Genomic DNA, 20,462 nt, shown 5'->3' with positions numbered 1-20,462 from the left:
CGTGCTTGTGCCAGTTTAAGTGTATCAACTATTTGTTTGTTCAACTTATCGACATCGTTTGATATTATGGTGTGATCAAGAGTGTTATTAATGTAGTCTCCAAATGTTGTTTCGTCTTGTGGGCGTGTCCAGTGAAAGTATTTCTTTTTTAATATATGGCTTCTATCTAAATGAGTTGGTATCTCAATGGTAGCTCTAACCATCCTATGGTCAGTGTTTGTCGAGAATCTATTAAGAACGTTCACATCTTTAAATATATATTTTTTATCTTTAATAAAGTAATCTATTTCGTTGCGGGTATTGCCGTCTGGGCTCCTCCATGTCCAGCGTCTGTGTAGCTTTTTGTAGAAAAAGCTATTCATTTGATAAAGATTATTCTCTAGTAGAAATGACAAAAGCATTTCACCTCTCTCATTTCTACCCGGACTTCCGAAATTTCCCAGAGATATTTCCGATGCATCTAACTGTGTTCCCTTTTTTGCGTTGAAATCACCACCCATGACAGTGTAGTGGGCATTATTCTCTCTTATGGCCTCTAATATATCTTCGTAAAATTGTTCTACCTCTTCGTCACGATGGGTTGATGTTGGTGCATAGCCTTGTATGAACTTAACAGTACATTTTTTATTTAACTGTATATTTATATAAAATACTCTCTCAGATATTGCTTTTACTAACACCACATTTTTGGAGAGTTTCTTGTGTATTATGATGCCTACTCCTCCTACAGAGATGTGTTCACTTCCCATATAATAAAGTAGGTGACCAGAGTTTAGTGTTTCGAGAGACTCTCCTCGTCTTCTTACCTCACTGAGTCCGACTACGTCCCATTTAATATTCTGTAGTTCGTTTTCTAATTCCAGTAATCTGTCTTCCGACATCAGGGATCTAACGTTAAGCGTTGCAACTTTCATCGTAAATCGCTTTGTGTTTTTCTCAGGTTGTGTCAGAACTTTGTCCCCCCCAGAATCCGTGGGACAGACTGATAGATCAGTGTGAGACTCTGGGTTTTGAACCCTACTCACCTGGGGTAATCTTCCTTTATTATCTGACATTTCATTTTTCGAGGGAAAATGGCAATTTAAGACGCCGCGCTTGCCATGCGTGTTGGCGAGTTTAAGAGGAAAGAATAGATAGTGTGAATAAAATAGTGACCCGTCTGCCCTCGGAAACCTAATAGCCATTCGGGGTCGGAAGAAAACAAGAGTTAGCCATGGGAGACTGATAGGATAGATCAAAGAACATTTCACTTAAGACCAGTTGAAGAAGAGTGAAATGTGAAGGCCCTCTTGACTCGCCAGGTGCGACTCATGAGCGTATGAGTATTTATGCATATTGTGTTCCCGCTCATACATCGGGGTAGTGACTACAGACTGTATGGCTCGTCCAGCATGCCATAGCATGTACAACTGGCCTGACCGAACTTTTTCAGATATTCGTGGTTAAAAATTGCCCATTTTCATTGAAACATTATACCTTTTCGAACGGTTTTTTGCGAATGCCTTAAAAACTATGCATCTAACTAAAAAAACTATATTAAACATTTTTGTAGGTTATAAAAAAACAAAGAGACACGTGCCGTCATAAATCTTCTAGTTATAATACAAAAAGAGATATGGCAAGTGAAAATAGTTTTTTTTTGGTACATTATCAAATTGGTGTATTCAACTTGAAATAACAGAGAAACGGTCGATTTTAGGTGTATAATTCTACTAATAATTTTTGTAGTGCTTAAAAAGACCTTTAAAATTAGCTATATTAAAGGTCCATTTCATTAAAACTTAGCGGGATATGTTGCAAACAAAATTGATCACTAATATATTTTAAGAAAAAATTAGAAGTATATTTAACCCCCATCCACCAAAATATCAATGCATCGTTTTCCTTCCGCAATACCTTTTTTTAATATAGTGTTATTTCTATATCCAAGATCTCTTGGACTGGTTTGCGGTATCTCTTTCTAGCACATTGTATCGAGAAACTAAAATTATATTAAGTGTGAGTATAGGCACGGAAGGGGAGGACTACTAACTGTCGCAGCTTTACTATGCGTAAGAGTGAAACAGCACTAAGGCTAAGGCCATACGGGCGATAATTTACGGCGCCCTAAGAGCGCAATATAAACCTGACGAGGCATTGGTTAACTAACTACTCCACCAATTGTAGATGAAATAGGAGTTAGTCAATTAATGCATCTTCAGGTTTACTGCTCTTACGGCGCCGTAAATTATCGCCCGTGTGGCCTTAGCCTAAGTCAAATAAAAAAGGTGGAGTCGTCACTTTGCTCTGAATGACAGTCTGTCTATGATAATAAAATTAGTCCAGAGCAATAAGATTTTTCTCGTGACACATCGCCCTCCAGGCCAAAACCAAATTTTTTGAGTAGTATGGACATCTGTATTAATAATATTTATGTTTCCTGCAGCCGATTTTGATGATATACATAGTTATAAACAAATGAAGATCAAACAATGGTAAATTTTTGCTTTTTTCGTCTGTTACTAAAAAGTAAAGCACTCTAAAGAATAAGAAACTCATAAATTATATAAATAGCTTCAATATGGCGTTCGCTGAATATGTCTATCCTTTTTTGTTGCTTAGAAAATTGCAAAATAAATCATAAATTTTGAGATTTTATAAATGTTCATAACTTTTGTAAAAATTAAGTTAGAACCTTCTTATTACACGGAATGCTGAGAATTCTTGTGCTTAGATTATATTTTAATTTTCAAAGCAATTGGTCAAATAGTTTAAAAGTTATTTAATTTGTTTTTCCCAAATTCATTTTTTTGCAACACTATAAGTCAGAAAATTATGAGGTTACAGTAACACTTCTGACAGTTTATGAAAGAAGAACATTTATACTACAGTAAATCCTCGATAGAACGGACCTCTATTTAACGGACTTCGGATATAACGGACAAAAAATCAGATCAAATATAAAAAAATTTGAATGCAAAAAAATATGAAAAATCGAATTCTAGAACGAAAAACAACAAGGACATGATCTCTGGCACTGCTTTGTGTTAACGACGATGGATCGCATGGATTGATATTTGGTAAATCTCGTAAAACTAGTTTTGTCAAAAATATAATGATCAAAAGTCATCATCTTGCCGTTTCATATTATAGCTCTAATGTTGCATGGTTCGTCAGAGGTATTTTCAAAAATTGGTTTTGAAAGGATTTGTACATGCAGTGAGAAAATTTCAAGAGAAGAAACTGGTAATACCGTCTAAAGAGGTGAAATGTTTATTGATTTTAGAGAAAACTCCTGCTAATCCCCATGAAAGTATTCTAAATTCAGAAGATTGCAACTTTAATTGTATGTTTTGCCAATATGTATGTATGTATATCGCTTATTCAACCCATGAATCAGTGAATAATTTTGTCAACCAAATGAGTATATTGCAGAAAGTTTTTAGATGAAGTAGAAAAGTAAAAAAGTAGCGAACAAAACTTTATTCTTTTTTTAACTTACACATTTGTACACTGTATCTAAATACAGTACCTTAATATATTAAAAAAATTGTTTAATTATTGATTTTAAACCTGTTTTTGTATAACGGACTTCAGCTTTAACGGACATCACGTCGCCCCAATTAGTCCGTTATATCGAGGTTTTACTGTATTAACTTAATTAAAAAAAAAATAACAAAAATAATTTTAAACAGTGAAAGATTATTTTGCAAAAACATGTCGATTTTTTGCTTACTTATAAACAATTAGTATAACTTTTTGACCGTTACCCGTAGAAAAATTATATTTTCATATTTAGAAAGACTGAATTTTTATACACATTTAAAAATAAAAGCAATTGTCCTAGGACAATTAGGGACGAAGTTAGCCCCCCTTTTTTAATTCACATGTACTTGCAAAATAATTTTGCAATATTTTGAATTATTTTTTGTCGTTTTTTTAATTAAATTAATAGTGCAAATCTTCCTCTTTCATAAACTCTCAAAAGTATTACTGTAACTTCCTCATTTTTGACTTATATAGTGTTGTTAAAAAAAATTAATTTGGGATAAACAAATTAAATAATTTTTAAACTATTTGACCAACTGCTTTAAAATTTATGGTATGATTTAAGCACCAGAAGTCTCAGCATTCCGTGTAATAAGAAGGTTCTAAGTTAATTTTGGTTCGAATGGTTCGATGTTGTATATTCCCAGTACTACTTTACGGGGTTCAAGCATGGACCCTGACAGAATTGCTTTTAAAAAACCTAGAAGCATTTGAGATGTGGGCCTACCGCCGTATTCTGAAGATCAGTTGGGTAGAAAGAGTCAAAAACGAAAGGGTTTTGCTACGTTTGAATAAAAGTTGCGAAGTAGTGAACACTGTTAAAAGGCGAAAATTGGAATACTTTGATCATATAACGCGTCACCCAGAAAAATATGACATGCTTCACTTTGTCATGCAAGGTAAAATAATGGGAAAAGAAGTGTGGGCCGCCGTACAACTACTTGGCTTAAAAACCTACGCCAATGGTTTGGGAAAACTAGCACTGAACTATTTCGTGCGGCTGTAAATAAGACAGTGATTGTTAATATACTGGGCAACATGAGAGCCAACGATCGACAAGCGGTCTCGGCACCTTAAGAAAAAGAAGAAGTTAATTTTTGCATAAGTTATGAATATTTATAAAAACTCAAAATTTATTATTTATTTTGCAATTTTCTAAGCAACCAATAAGGATAGACATATTCAGCGAACGCCATATTGAAGTTTTTTTCCTTATTTCTCTGAACTAAATATATAAGTCTATGATTTTGAGTTGATTATTAAATAATATTGATAGTGTATTTCATATATTTGATCTAAGACATGAAATAAATACAAAAGTTATTTATTGTTTATTATTTATGGAGGATCCAAGAAGAGAATACATCAGGATATTATATTCTGTGATCCAACTATTTTGTTGTCAAAGATGTTCTCCAAATTTATCTAAGCGTTCCATAGTAACAATATATTAATAAAAAAATAACTTTTTCTCTTTTCTCCAGTATTAGTTTTTATTGTATAGTAGGTATATAAATTATTGTAATCACTGAATACATAGTTAGCTAAAAAATAACCATGTTTAGTAACTTAATTAATAATTTAGGCGATTAAACAAGTATTGGATATCCAAGAACATTCGGACATCTTGGATATTAAAGCACCCTATGTAACGCACAGCTGAATGCGGCTGAATTTTTATGTTTGTGCGTCACAGTGTTGCCATGCTGTTTTCTATATATTTCTTTCATAATTTCAATCAATGTTAAATGTACCTACAAGAATAATAGAATAATAACGTTTACTTCTCCGTCATTATACTAGGTATAATGACAAATGAGGTGTCAAGTTAAAGCTTTTAATCCAAGGATAGTACTAAAGGTGAGAAATTTAGACCTAGGTTGTCTGTCCGTCTGTCTGTCTGACCGCGAATATAACTCCTCCGTCACTATAGCAGGTTGACACCTCATTTATCATTCTACCTGGTATAATGACGGAGGAGATGAGTTTGCAAACAGACAGACAAGACGGACGGACGGACAGACGGACGTGAACAATTCAATGTTTTCACATTTTTTCAAAATTGGTGAAAACAACAACATAATAAACTTTACTTAATTGGTGTTTCAAAACTACTTACTTTTAACACATTACACAATATTACAAGGTTTCTAGCAAGTTAAACGTCACAATGATTTAAAATAATCAAGTAAAAACCTATATATACATAACATATTAGAACATACCTAAAATACATAAAAATGATACATTTCACACACAAATATAATATCACAAAAAATTGTAACGTGATAGTATGAAAAAATAGAGGATACGGCAACGGCGTTACATGTGACGGTCGGATCCAATGCCAATATCTACACAGACATATTAGGGTGCGCTAATATCCAAGATGTCCGAACATTCAAAAGCCATCTCCAAGTTAATGATGACAATGTCATTGTCAACTAATCCTCATACCAGTGAGAATTTTACTACACGTAATTTGCCGTGTAAGGAAAGAATAAGTAGGGATAGCCATAAAATTTTTGCGCCTACACTCTTAATAAAAAAGAAGATATTTTTATTACTAACATTTATTTAAATCCGAAAAAGTTCTTTAAATTAGGGGAAACATTCACAGGCTGGTATACAGCATCCGTCGTTGCGCCTAGCGTATCCCTTCTTGCAGTAACAGCCTGGTTGACAGAATAAACAAGAAGTCGTTACACATCTTTCATAAAGTGTATCACATTTCAGTGGACAGTCAAATATGCAATCATATTCTTCATTGTTGCTCTCATCACAGTGGTAGGTATCTGGAAATTAGTAATTTTATTTATGTAATATTTGAGTCAAAATTAAATAAATAGTGTTATATTATGTAAATAATAAAATTTAAAAAAGTGACTCATTTACAGAAGGATTTTGGACTTGCGGTATTATTTCTGCATATTGTCTTCTCTTTGTTACTTTTGTAAAAATGCTTCTAATAACCAATTGAAATAAAATCACCCCCTCTGTGGCTCAGTGGTAAGAGCGCCTACCTTTGAATCGAAAAATCAGAATGGTCGTGAGTTCGAATCTCACCAGGGTCAGAGATTTTTCGTTTATTATAAATTAAGAAATGAAAATGGTTTCTGTCCTTGTGGGATCCGTACTCACCGGAGGGACCGCAGACGTTCGGATACAATTAGCGTCTCTTTGCAAAGAAAATGACGTCGACTTTGCAAAGTAACAAGACACTTACTCAACACATACACTACACATGACACTAGGTACATAACCGCAAAAATTCACCGTACCTACCATGCCAATGGCCATTAGTTGTCGAGGCATTAGCTAAATAAAAAAAAAAGAAATAAAATCGAATAACTTACTAGTTTATTTTAAAAGACAAAAGCCACTTTAAAGTAGTATAAATACACACGTTTTCTTCTTGATTCGAAAAAGGCAGCTGAATGGGAATTATTAGATACTTTTAATATGTACACTTCGCGTCAAAAAAAAGTGGTACAACTCTTACAACCTATAATCGTGTTTTTCAAGTTGTGTAAGTTGATCTTGTCACAAGTGTCATTCCAATTTCTAGGGCAACGTTGTCAGTTCAACGAAAATATTATATCCAACTAGGTAAAAACGGGGCTGTGCGACAGGACCGCATTTTTTAATATACTAAAAACTAAAACAATTGTAATTTTCCGTCATCTCAATTAAAAATCCATACATTGATTCGTGTTTTATTATAATTTATGAAAATATTTCAATTCAAAAATATTGATAGATAATAAATCTTGACATGACTTTAAATTATTATGTTTAATGTCAAATCGAGAGGTGTGTTTGGTTTCTCGTAAATTGTAGGACAAAACTGCATTAAGTTGTGTAGAATAAATAAAACACACTGGAAAAATTAAAAATTTAATTTGAAATTAATACAAAATGGATATCCTTTACAGTGAACAAGTGTGTAATTTAAATATATGTATTACAATTCGAAATATACATTTTAAACGTTATTTTTTTGTATTTAGATTTAGTGCAATTCCGTTATCTGTGATGGCAACAACGAAGTGATTCACGAACAATAATTGTAAGTCTGAACACAGGTTTACATTGGGAAAAAAAAGTGTACCAGTTTTATATGACGCGAAATGTACTTACAGGGTGGGCCAAAGAAGAGAGTCCACCTAGATATTTGGCAGTACTTATTAGATTTCAAGGAAATGCCGAAAGAGGTCGATTTTTTTCTAAGGGGGACACATTTTTACGATACATACATCTGTCATTTGTCAAGCCCCCTCCCTTCCACGTCCCCAACACCTTATTTATAAATAGGGGATAGGGGTCGTGTGGTAGCTCATTTGAAAGGGTATTCAATTCTCTATTTAGTAATATAAAAATTATCATAATTAAAGACTAAGTTTTTCAACCTAATAAAAATATTTGTAAAATATTTTTAAAAGATTTTTAATTAAAAAACTTATTAGTCCATTTCCCTGGTGACACCTCCAAGGCTTCTACAATATGCAAGCCAAATGGATGCTGCAGTGAAGACAAAAGGGAAGGAATTCTACACTATGCAACTCACAACCCCTTCTGCAGCTTGGTAAATTTCCAACGGAAAATGGACCTAGTTATTCTATAGGAGTAATACTAATATAAAAATAAAAATGTATACCATTTTTATTCAGTTGCAATGCGAAGCCAAAACCGTCCAAATTTTTACTTAGATTAGAGAGTGCAGCCAGCACTCTTATCGACGATTTCACCTCTTGTTAGAGCCTCTTCAGAGAATGCATAGGCTGCTTTCTCTAATCCTGGTCAAAAATTTTTCGACATATTATTCCCCCATTGCAACTGACGTGAAGGTAGTAGGTGCGTAGCGGCATCTGCTAAATGAAAGACTAAGTTTTTCAACCTAATAAAAATATTTGTAAAATATTTTTAAAAGATTTTTAATTGAAAAATTTATTAGTCCATTTCCCTGGTGACACCTCCAAGGCTTCTACAATATGCAAGCCAAATGGATGCTGCAGTGAAGACAAAAGGGAAGGAATTTTACATTATGCAATTCACAACCCCCGTCTGCAGCTTGGTAAAGTTCCAACGGAAAATGGACCTAGTTACTCTATAGGAGTAATACTAATATAAAAATAAAAATGTATACCATTTTTATTCAGTTGCAATGCAAAGCCAAAACCGTCTTAATTTTTACTTAGATTAGAGAGTGCAGCCAGCACTATTATTAACGACTTCACCTCTTATTAGAGGCTCTTCAGAGAATGTATAGGCTGCTTTCTCTAATCCTGGTAAACATTTTTCGACATATTAGTCCCCCATTGCAACTGACGTGAAGGTAGGTAGCTATTAGGTTTAAAAACTTAGTCTTTCATTTAATATTTTTATTAGGTTGAAAAACTTAGTCTTTCATTTAGCAGATGCCGCTATGCACCTACTACCTTCACATCAGTTGCAATGGGGGACTAATATGTCGAAACATTTTTACCACGATTAGAGAAAGCAGCCTATGCATTCTCTGAAGAGCCTCTAACAAGATGTGAAATCGTCGATAAGAGTGCTGGCTGCACTCTCTAATCTAAGTAAAAAATAAGACGGTTTTTGCTTAGCATTGCAACTGAATAAAAATGGTATACATTTTTATTTTTATATTAGTATTACTCCTATAGAGTAACTAGGTCCATTTTCTGTTGGAACTTTACCAAGTTGCAGACGGGGTTGTGAATTGCATAGTGTAAAATTCCTTCCCTTTTGTCTTCACTCAGCATCCATTTGGCTTGCATATTGTAGAAGCCTTGGAGGTGTCACCAGGGAAATAGACTAATAAATTTTTCAATTAAAAATCTTTTAAAAATATTTTACAAATATTTGTATTAGGTTGAAAAACTCTAACAAGGGGTGAAACCGTCGATATGAGTGCTGGCTGCACTCTCTAATCTAAGTAAAAATTAAGACGGTTTTGGCTTCGCATTGCAACTGAATAAAAATGGAATACATTTTTATTTTTATTATTATCATAATTATTTATACAGGGTGTCAAAAACTTTTTTTGAATTAAATTAATTGAAAAAGAAAAAGAAGAATATATGTACTTTATTTTATTTAAAATATATTTTTTCTTCAAACGTCAAATAATGATGACATTACTTATCTAACTTGATCCTGTCAAAGTTTGATGTCTCCGCCGGCAGCAGTTTTTTTCCCATTTCTTTACGGCGGAGGGAAAAATGTTGTCATGGCAACAATATGAAACATGTCACAAAGCAACAATACAAATGTCATTAACAACAATTAAACATCATTTTTATTTATAGTAATATTAAAAGTACAATTAGTTAATGAGGCATTTTCAAAATTGAAACCGTGCAAAAATGTTCCCGACTCTTGATACGCATTGGTAATTGTTGATGACACTGATGGTCGAGCACAACTTTCAGCAATCATTCCCGATGTTGGCGAATCATGAGGGTTTATCCCACCGACGACTTAATTATTTTAATTTCTAACATCTAGACGACTTTGATAGTTGTCACAGTTAATTTCGAGTAAAAATAGCGTATGAATTGTACTATTTATGGTTGAAAATTGCTACGTTTGAAGAAAAAATAGTATACTTTATTCGGCAAAGAAGCGACTTTTCTTGACTTGCCCTCTATTACGCGCCTCATTTCGTTCGGCGCGTAATATCGGGCGCGTCAAGAAAAGTCATGCTTCTCCGCCTCATAAAGTAATATACTAAGTAGATAACCAAAGCGGGCATGACTATCAGGATAGGGAAATCAATGTGTTAGAGAGAGAAGTACCTTTCCAATGAGTAAGAGTGAGATAGATGCTGACGTCACAGCGATGGAATAGTGTAGTTATTTTCCACTAGATGGCGCCACCAATCCGCCATTTTTATTCCATTTCAGTATTTTTCCATTTCAGTATTTTTCCATTTCAGTATTTTTATTCCAATTTTCCTTGACATTACGTCAAAGGAATCTACCATAGTTTACCTATTATTCGCTAGATGGCGCCACCAATTCGCCATATTTATTCCAATTCACCATTTTTACTCCATTTCAGTATTTTTATTTAAATTCGCCATTTTTGATCCAATTTTCCTTGACATTACGTCAAAGAAATCTACCATAGTTTAGCTTTTAGCCGCTAGATGACGCTATTTTTAAATTAAAATAGTAAATAAATTAAAAATAAAACAATTTTCCGTTCTGTGCTAGTCGCCACGCTCTTCTTCTTTTTGTCAACTGTCTATTCTTCTTCTTTTACATAATATGGTATTTAAGCCAGTCACGTGCAGAAATCTAAGCTCTACGTGTTACATACTATATTTTATCTACTACCGATAATTTAGTATGTTTAAGCGACGATGACATTACATCTGCATTGGTCTGATTGGAGATTGTCATATGTTAAAGGTGTGGGGAGTATCGAATATGTTATTTAATCCATAAACTAACCGTTACGAGCTGCATACTATATTTTATCTACGACCATAAAATAATATGTTATTTAAACCAGTCACGTGCAGAAATCTAAGCTTTACGAGTTACATACTATATTTTATCTACGACCGTAACTTAATTTATGTTTAAGCGATGGTGTAATAGAAAAATTAAACATCATATCATAAAGGCATTAGATATGTATCTTTACCAAAACAAATTTGTTAGTAGCGTCATGTCTTTAAGTGAGTACAGACATAAAGTTGAACAGTTTCAAGATAAACTCATTGAGTTACAGAAAGATATTAAAGTATATCAGGATTTAAGAAAAATTATCAAAAAATTAGAGAACCTACATATTAGCGATAGAACATATCCACTAGGACATATTCAACCATGGACGATAACACCACCAGCGAAAACATGAAAAATGAAATTAATAATATATTCGCATTGACATGTTTAATTTTAATACCTGTATTTATCTTAATTTTAAAAATTATTTTTAAAAAAATTGTAAATAGAGGATTTGACACGTAATATAAAAATTGATGAGTAAATAAGGAGTTTTAATTAAAAGTCAATAGTTTTTATATATTTTTATTATAAAACATAATTATACAGGTAATATCGTATTACAAAACCATTGGCGTAGGCGGTCCACATTTCTTTCGGTACATAAAAACACTCCATTGGCGTGACAGGGGTTAGCATCAGGAGCAAATTTACAAACGCAAGGTGTGTAATCAAATTTGCAGACATCAATAATTGCAGGAAGAATTCCAATCATATTACATTTCTGTCGTAAAAACTCTGCTTTTTGTTCTCCTCGAACGTAAATGTAATCGGCAGCATACAATAACTTGGATTCTAGTATTTGATTTATTTTGGAATATTCCACATCACCATTGGAATACCGAATGCCATGCACATTTTTCTCCAAGAAGAATACAGTCTTCTTATCTTGATTAGTTAATGAAGCAAACGGTTGCGGAGACGTAAATATGTAATGATATCGTTTAAAACCAATTTCAATGCTGAGTTCCTTGGGTATAAACAATCTATCTACCATAAATCCCTGTATGTCAACTAAAGCAATCCTCATGATTGAGCGTGATGAATGATACTGAGTGACATACTCTTTAAACCTACTTAAATAATATTTTTGATAACTTCTGTTAGAGGAAAGTATTCGAGTAGGCTGTCGTGAACAATTAAACAGTAGGCTCGAGTGCCTGCCGGAAAACCTTCATCTGCTTCGATTTCCAGTTTAACATCAACCGTTCCTGATCTGAATGACATATCATCCTGCTTAGAACAGTCAAAAACAAATAAGGCATATTTCTTGAAAGCAGCATAATCTAAGATGGGATGTTTTGTTAAGGAAAGAGTATAACTAGGAAAGAATTCCGTATAGTTATAGTGAGCTATAGCATAGTCATTTTTTGCAAAATCCAATTGCATTCTCTCGTTAGGCCAGTATTCTCCATTAATAACCAATCGCACGCTGGACATTCTAATGTGATCAAATAACGTTGGATCAGCGTGTATGTCATCTCGTTTAGAAGTTTGAAAAGCCACAATGACATAGCGTGGGCGTTCAACAGATGAAGTTGTCTTTACACTCCATATCTCGCGTCGAGATCCTGACGTAAGTGAAGGTAGTTCATTGAGCTCCCATTTACGGAAAGGTATAGTTATCGGCACATTATTCTTAATCGGAGTCATTAATTCAATTTTCATATCATCATTGGGAAAGACATGCTTGACCTTGAGTTCCATGCTGGAAACAGTTAAAGATACTGTTGTTGTTGTTGTAGCATTAGGTTCTTTCACTAGAATACAGTCTCTATCATTGCGTGCTCGAACAAATCGAAACACTTGACGGCCATAGGTTAATTTATTGTAGTCGTTGAAAATGTTGAATATATGTTTTATCGGAATCAGTAGACTAAAGTTGTCTCCCGATATATGTGGATTATTCGGATAGTTCCATCCTGCAGTACTGAGAAACTTGGAATCTTCAGGAGTATAACATAACAAACTGCGAATAGTGCTAACTACACCTGGGTCTCTAACTATTTCCATATCATGTGAACTTTGGATATACGTACATGTATCAAACAAGAAAGCTCCAGCATTCGGTGCAAGAGAAACCACTCCATCACCTACTTTCTCTATACTTCCTTTAATTTCCAACAGCGTTTCGTGTATCCCAAAAAATGCATCTGATTGATTTATGATAAATTCGACAACGTCACTATTATTAAATGATTTGATGTATGGTGTATATGTCCGAAATTCTTCTTTTCTAATAGTATTATCGAACAGAGGTTTTTGGTAAAGATCGAAAATATGAGGTTGAGGCTCCTGCTGTTGAACCCCCCGTCGAATGTATTGACGTTTTGACATCTTTCAGCTTTAATCCAATGGCAACAAGAAAGGCTTTATTGGCGGCAGACACGTCACGTCGCATGCAGGATCTGTGTGAGACTAATGGATATTGACTTGTAGAGTTTTGTTTTATAATTAAACCCATTTATATCGTTTCCTTAAAATCCAAATGAAGCGTACTTTTCTCTCCTCTAAAATTGACAGGTCTTAATTCCTGATCGACTATACTAACAGTAATTTTGGTAATTTCACGTATACTGCTGCTTATTGGTATGTATATAGGGTTATGAGGACGTTCATCAATAGAAAAACCTGGATCAACATTTATCGGAAAATGCAGAATGGTGTGTACATGTCTGTCTTCGTAGAAGGCTCCTTCAGTAATGTTGCATTCAAATAGTAGACTTGATACTTTTATAATATTTACAGGTTGGTCTGAAGAATGCATTTTTCCTGATTTTAACACTCTATTTGAGGAGAAACCCAATAATTTACCAAGACTATCTTCTTTCTCGAAAGTAATGGTATGATCGTGACAGAAAATTTCACATTTAAGCGTATTGTTGTTCGGTTTTAAAGTGAACTCCTGAACCGAATTGTATATACCCATTAATTTATTTCGAATGTATGCTTCGATATCGGTAATTTCATACGATCCTGATGGAATTTCGATATAACGCAACTTTGTACGATCATTCTGCTCATAGAAATAAAACTTTTCACCATCAATGTTTGGAATTGAATTAAATGTATGAAATCCCAACACTGCTACATAATACTGCCGTAGCGGATCAAGCACAAGAGGCACTTGAGGAGTAAACGAAAACTCGTTTGTAGTACTTGTTAGGGTCAATAATCGAGACATGACTGATAGGAGGTAAAAGGTGCAGTAAGTTAAATACCAAAATATGTTAAACATTTCTTTATTTTTCTTAGAATAACGTTACATGTTTTTCTTGTTTTATTTATATTTTGTTCATAATACGGTATTCTACAAAATACACATACACTTTCCATCAACCCACAAACATCGCACCATACGTGTTTCTTATAGTCTTTCTTACAGGGTAAATAATATTCTAGTGCATGACGAATATCTTGTGGTAATTCATACCAGACATCAGCGGTTATATTTTCCATTATACAGAAACTTTAAGCACAAATGTCCACAGTTTATTTGGTTATAACTTTGATATTGATCGTTATTATAGGCAATTCTTCCACCATTCAAATAGGAAACTAGTTCTTGAGGTGGCTTCAAGCAACCATATGAATCAAAATACTCTATGTCTTTGTTTATCTTTCTGTAAGCTACCCAATGTGTACCAGGGTTTGTTGAAATGTCGAGATTAATTATAGCACATTCATGTTTACGAGGGTTACGAGGTAAATTATCTCTCATAAACACGCCTCGAAAATTTGGAATTTTAAGTAGTTTAACAAATTTATTCAAGTCAACATTGGTTAAAGGTCTATTAGGTAGCTTTAGCGGTAGTTTTTTGACTTTTTTAAGTACAATCCAAAGCCTCCTTTACCGTTTTTTCGAAGGTATAATCCTTTGCCTAGATGTTCCATAGCTTTATTGTGACGTTTGTCCTCTTCCAGTTTCTTTTTAGCATTCTTTGAATCAATTACAGTCTTTGCGATGGCACTTGCACCACCAGCCAAGCTACCAAGAGCTGATAAGCCTGCAAAGATGGGGATTAAAGGTAAAATACCACCAGATTTTGATTCGAATGGAATGATTCTTGGAACTCGTACATTTCTTTTCCCACCTATATTCTTCACGGCTGTTCTAGCTGCTGCAAGTGCAACTAGGGCTGATTTACGCAAATTTGGTGACGGAGGAGTTCGTTTCAACGTTCTGATAATTGGTTGTATCACGTGTCGCTTAAATGAACTAACACCTTTACCACGTTTCATACCCATACCTAGTTTTCGTTTAACTTTCATTGCTGTAGTAGTCAACCAGGCAGTGGCTTTTTCACTCAAAGATGCGTCGTTTGCTGTAACTCGTTCCCACGCTTTGTTTTCCAATACCCAATCTGCTTTATGTCTATCTTTCAATGAATTACTATGAGAATATGCAATATCATGATCTCTCGCAGCTCGATCTAATGGATTTATCCCTGGATCTCCACGAGCTAGACGTTTCTGTAATTTAGTTCCAGGTCCTAGATACTGGTAACCAGGGGCATGCAATTCAAACGGTATATTGTTGATCAGAGAATTCAACACTCCTTCACCTTGAACGACTAACATTGAAATGAATCGCTTCTTGAAAAATTTCTTTATATAACCAAGCGTATAAAATACATCTTAATCACAATATGAAGGTCATTCAACAAGATAAGACACTAGCAGTGGAGAACTTGGATTTTGTCGATAACGTGGCAAGAATCAGTAAACATGGTGTATTGCTACCACATTCTTTTCGTGCTATCGTATGTGGCCCAAGCGGATGTGGAAAAACGAATGCTATGCTAGCATTACTGTTTGATCTAAATGGCGCTAAATTCAAAAATGTTTACGTATATTCAAAATCGTTGTTTCAACCCAAGTATCAGTTTTTGAAGGAAGTGTTGGAATCTGTGAAAGAGGTTGGTTATTTTCCATTTAAAGACAATGATGCCGTAATAAGTCCTGACGAAGCTAAACCCAACTCAGTATTCATATTTGATGACGTATCTACGGATCCACAACAAACAATACGTGAATATTACTGTATGGGAAGACATAAAGGTATCGATTGTGCATACATATGTCAATCATACAGTCGAGCAGGCAAACAACTCCTGCGTGATAATGCCAACCTTATTGTATTGTTTAAACAGGATGAGCTCAATTTAAAACACGTCTTTGATGATCACGTCTCACCTGACATGACATTTGTTCAATTTAAAAAAATTTGTTCTGAATGTTGGCAGGATAGGTATGGCACGTTCGTAATTGTTAAGGATTTCGATATTTCTAACGGACGATATCGTTTAGGCTTCGACAAGTTTATAAAATTGTAGTTATGATCGAAATACACGCATTCCATAACAACATGTTAGACAAAGAGGTAGCTGCACGCAAGCGTAAAGTTGCTGAATTAGCTCGAGTCATTCGCAAAAAGTATTTGGCATTAAAGCTAGGTAGGACAGAACAAGACGAGACGCTAAATAAACTCTTTGAACCCATAACTAAACCACTAAAAGATATTGCACAATCCTCACATAATGCTATTAATAAGAAGCTTAAACACGTCAAAAAGGAAGAGATGAAATCAGAAGAAGAGGTGAAAAAAGAAGATAGCGATGACGATGTTTTTTCCGATACAGTATCAACGAATCATGAAAATGAAGATTTAAAACAATATAAAGAATTAAATAATACTGAAGTTCATCACACTTCCATAGGCCATCTTAAAGGTGCAACTGCAGAAAAATATCTTAATATTGTCAAACCGTTGTTTAAACCTAAAAAAGCAAAGAAGCAATCACCGAAAATTAAATCTACTACATTAAAGAAACTGTCTCTCGAAGGTCAAGAGAAAACGACTCGTTCACCACCGAAAACTCGGTCTACTACATCAAAGAAATCGCCTTTAGAAGTAGTAAAAGCAACTCGTTCATCATCGTCAGCAACTTCATCTACCTTCAAAGGATCAGGGTTCATCGATGCTTCTCATTTGATTTACAACGATAATCCTATTGAATATGTATATTGGGATGATCCAAATGAACTATGTGATAGACTCGAATTGTTGATTGCTTCCCAAGAAGCAGGAAACACATCCCATAGTAACGAAATTGTTGCCATTATCAACGAATTACGTGAAGCAGATATTATATATTAATGTTAGGTCAGATTAGACATCATTTCCAACATGAGTGTTGATAAGTTTGGTCGTCATCATTATCGTTCTAATGAACAAGCTATTCAAAAGCTGCGTGAAGGATTCAAACAATCCATTTTAGATTTACAAAACCAGATACATGCAGTAAATAAGGATATTAAACGAGATCCTCCTGTATCAGGTATACATCTTTCCAACAAGAAATATGTAGATGACCACATTGCAGATATAAAAAATTTTCTGCGAAAAGAGATTAACTTGATGCAAAAAGAATATAGTTCAAAAGATACTCAACTTGAACAAAAAATTTTTGACTTTCAAAACTCTATCGGTAAGATTGAAAGCAAGTTTAATAAAAAAAATAATGAGTTATCTGATGCAAATAAACTGGCTGTCTTGAAAATATCTGATTTAACAAAAGAAATGAATGATTTACAAAAAGCAGTAAGTGCCCAGAATGCAATAAAACAAGAATCTGTTGGAGAAAATACCGTGACAGTAGATAGGATTAACAAGGCATTGAATCTACAAAAAGCTACAGAAAATACCTTGACAGTAAATAAGACTAACAAGAGAATAAATCAAATGTTGTCCTGAAAAATAATTTCCCATCGAAAATACTTAATAAATCAAATGTAACCTACATTACAGAACGCAGTAGATGACATTACTTCATGGGACAATCGTCTTACGTTTAAATTCGTAATGTCTAAAGAAAAACAACAATTGGTCAACGAATTACATAAACCAGCACGAAAAAATTATCCTCGTCGACGAACCGTCATTAAAGGACTAGATGATTTATGGCAAATGGATATTGCTGAGATGCGATCCTATGCCAATCAAAATAAATCTTACAAGCTCATTCTTGTCGTAATTGACTGTTTTTCAAAATTTGTGTGGACTCGACCATTAAAGACAAAAACAGGGGAGGAAATAACAAAGACGTTTGCAGATATTTTAAATCAAACTAGACGAGTTCCGAAAAATTTACAAACAGACCAAGGTACAGAATTTTTCAATTCCAAGTTTCAAAACCTCATAAGAAAGCATGGTATTAATCACTATAATACCTTTAGTGTTAAAAACGCAGCCATATGTGAACGAATTATTCGAACATTGAAGGAAAAACTTTACAAGTATTTCAGTCTTAATGGTACTTACAAATGGATAGATATATTACCTCAAATTACAAAAGACTACAATAACACGAAACACAGCAAAATTCGACTTAGACCTATTGATGTTAATAAGTCTAACGAAAAAGAAATCTTACGAAAATATTACACTCACTTGAAAATTTCACGTAAAAGAAAATTGAAAGTTGGTGATATGGTGCGTATTAGTAAAAATAAACACCTTTTTGATAAGGGATATAAGCCAAATTGGACAACAGAACTATTTAAAATTACTGAAATTAAAATAACAAATCCCACAACATATTTGATTGAAGATATGACTGGAGCGCCTATTAGAGGAGGATTCTACGAAGAAGAATTACAGAAAACAAAAAATACAGACATTTACTTAATTGAAAAAGTATTGCACAGGCGTGGAAATAAGATGTTTGTTCAATGGCTGGGTCTCGATAGTAAACATAATAGTTGGATTAATAATAAAAATGTGGTTTAGTACTTTTTACGAATGCAACCTTGAAGAGGAGGGACGCAATATAAAAGACCGCTCAGCAACCTCGCTCTCAGTTAGTCCCCCTCGCTCTTCAACATGAGTTCTCAAGATAGTGGTTATAGTTCATCAAGTTCTATTGTGGTATTCGATGATTCATCAAGTGAAATCAATTATGGTGTCGAACTAGACCAAGTTTTAGCAAAATTCGAAGAAGCTGCGAAGAATGAGCCATACTACTTGTTAGAAGCCTCATTTCCACTAGATAGTTACATAATTAAAGTTGGTCTATCTCCAGCTAGACAGTTTACGGCATCCGTCATTTTATGTCAACATGCCATAAAAGAAGAATTATTCGACGGTCGAAGAATTAGTATAGACAAATTTGAGTGGAGTGACATAATTAACCTATTTTCACAAAAGATGAATGACTTTTTCTATGCAGACGAGTTTGATCCTGTCGAGTTTCAGTGTGGAGACTACTGCAAGATACGACAATTGTTGTTGGATTCAATCAAGTTCCTTGTTATTGAAAAACATGGTGTGGAATACTATTTAGATGAAAATGATGTTACGCAAATTCTACAAGTACACCACAGTATAGTGACTCATCGCATATCGTTGTTGGAAAATTTAAACTTTCATGCATATTATACAAATGTTGTATATTTTTTGCAACAGAATTTTTGTACAGATACTAGTTTATGCGGTCCGATTGAAGCTATGACTGCGTTTTGTGAAATTTCTCCAGCAGATACTTTGTTAAGCCATGCTATGAGAGAATATGTATATTATTATAAAATTAAAGTTGTAAATGACTTGAATAACTTTATTTGTTAATAAATATTATATATTTAACAGTTGTGTTTTATTTTCGTAATATATTTACAAAAGGATAATGAAAAAATAATATTGTACAATAGTCATTTTATTAAATATTACTGAGGAAAAGTGATTGTGTCTTTTCAACAGCCATACACATTTTTAATATCCAAGTAAATGCCCTCAGCGTCTTAAAGCGATTATATTTTTGCTAAAAAATTATGGTATATCACAATGCCCCCAGGGAAGCGTCTTAAAGGATTCTGGTATTAAATATCGTTTATCATCATAAGGACTTAGGGCCGTTTTTGTTTGCTCTATGCTGAATACTGAATGTTGATATGACCGAATACACCTTTGGTTTGTGCTTTTAATCTTGTATTCTTTTAAACAATTTTCAAAATCTTCAAATGTGATTATATTTTTGACTACATTATATTTTACACCTTTTACTTTTTTGGTTATACCTAAATTTTGAATACCACAATCAATTTGTTCCTTGTTTAGTTTCAGTCTTAAACGTTCTCTCTCTTTTTCTCTCTCTTCATCAGTTGTTTGTAATTTAAATGTATACATTTTTGATCTTAGACCAATAAAATGTGTAATAATTTTTCCATTAGCTTCATCCTTCATTAGACCGGGGATTTTTTTATTTAACCGTTCTATCATGTACGGGTTATCTTCCGAATAGTCAGATGTATCGAATTTAGAGTTGTGTGCCTTTAAAACCTCCTTATATGCATCTAAACACTGTAATTCATAGATAAAGCTATCTGTATCCATGTACAATAACATACAATTTTCTT

General features: G+C 33.7%; 1 protein-coding gene across 1 annotated transcript in view; it reads right to left on the bottom strand.

Moving 5' to 3' along the window:
* Positions 1–6,085: 6,085 nt before the first annotated feature.
* Positions 6,086–20,462, bottom strand: part of LOC114326224 (venom peptide BmKAPI-like) — a 39,348-nt gene continuing 24,971 nt past the window's right edge. The window contains exon 2 of the mRNA XM_028274522.2: positions 6,086–6,323. Within this exon, the coding sequence (XP_028130323.2) occupies positions 6,130–6,323 (194 nt within the window). The 3' untranslated portion in view covers positions 6,086–6,129. The remainder of the gene's footprint in view (positions 6,324–20,462) is intronic.

Source organism: Diabrotica virgifera, chromosome 1 (genome assembly GCF_917563875.1).
Source record: "Diabrotica virgifera virgifera chromosome 1, PGI_DIABVI_V3a".
Classification (NCBI taxonomy): domain Eukaryota; kingdom Metazoa; phylum Arthropoda; class Insecta; order Coleoptera; family Chrysomelidae; genus Diabrotica; species Diabrotica virgifera.
This window is presented reverse-complemented; position numbering and strand designations above follow the sequence as displayed.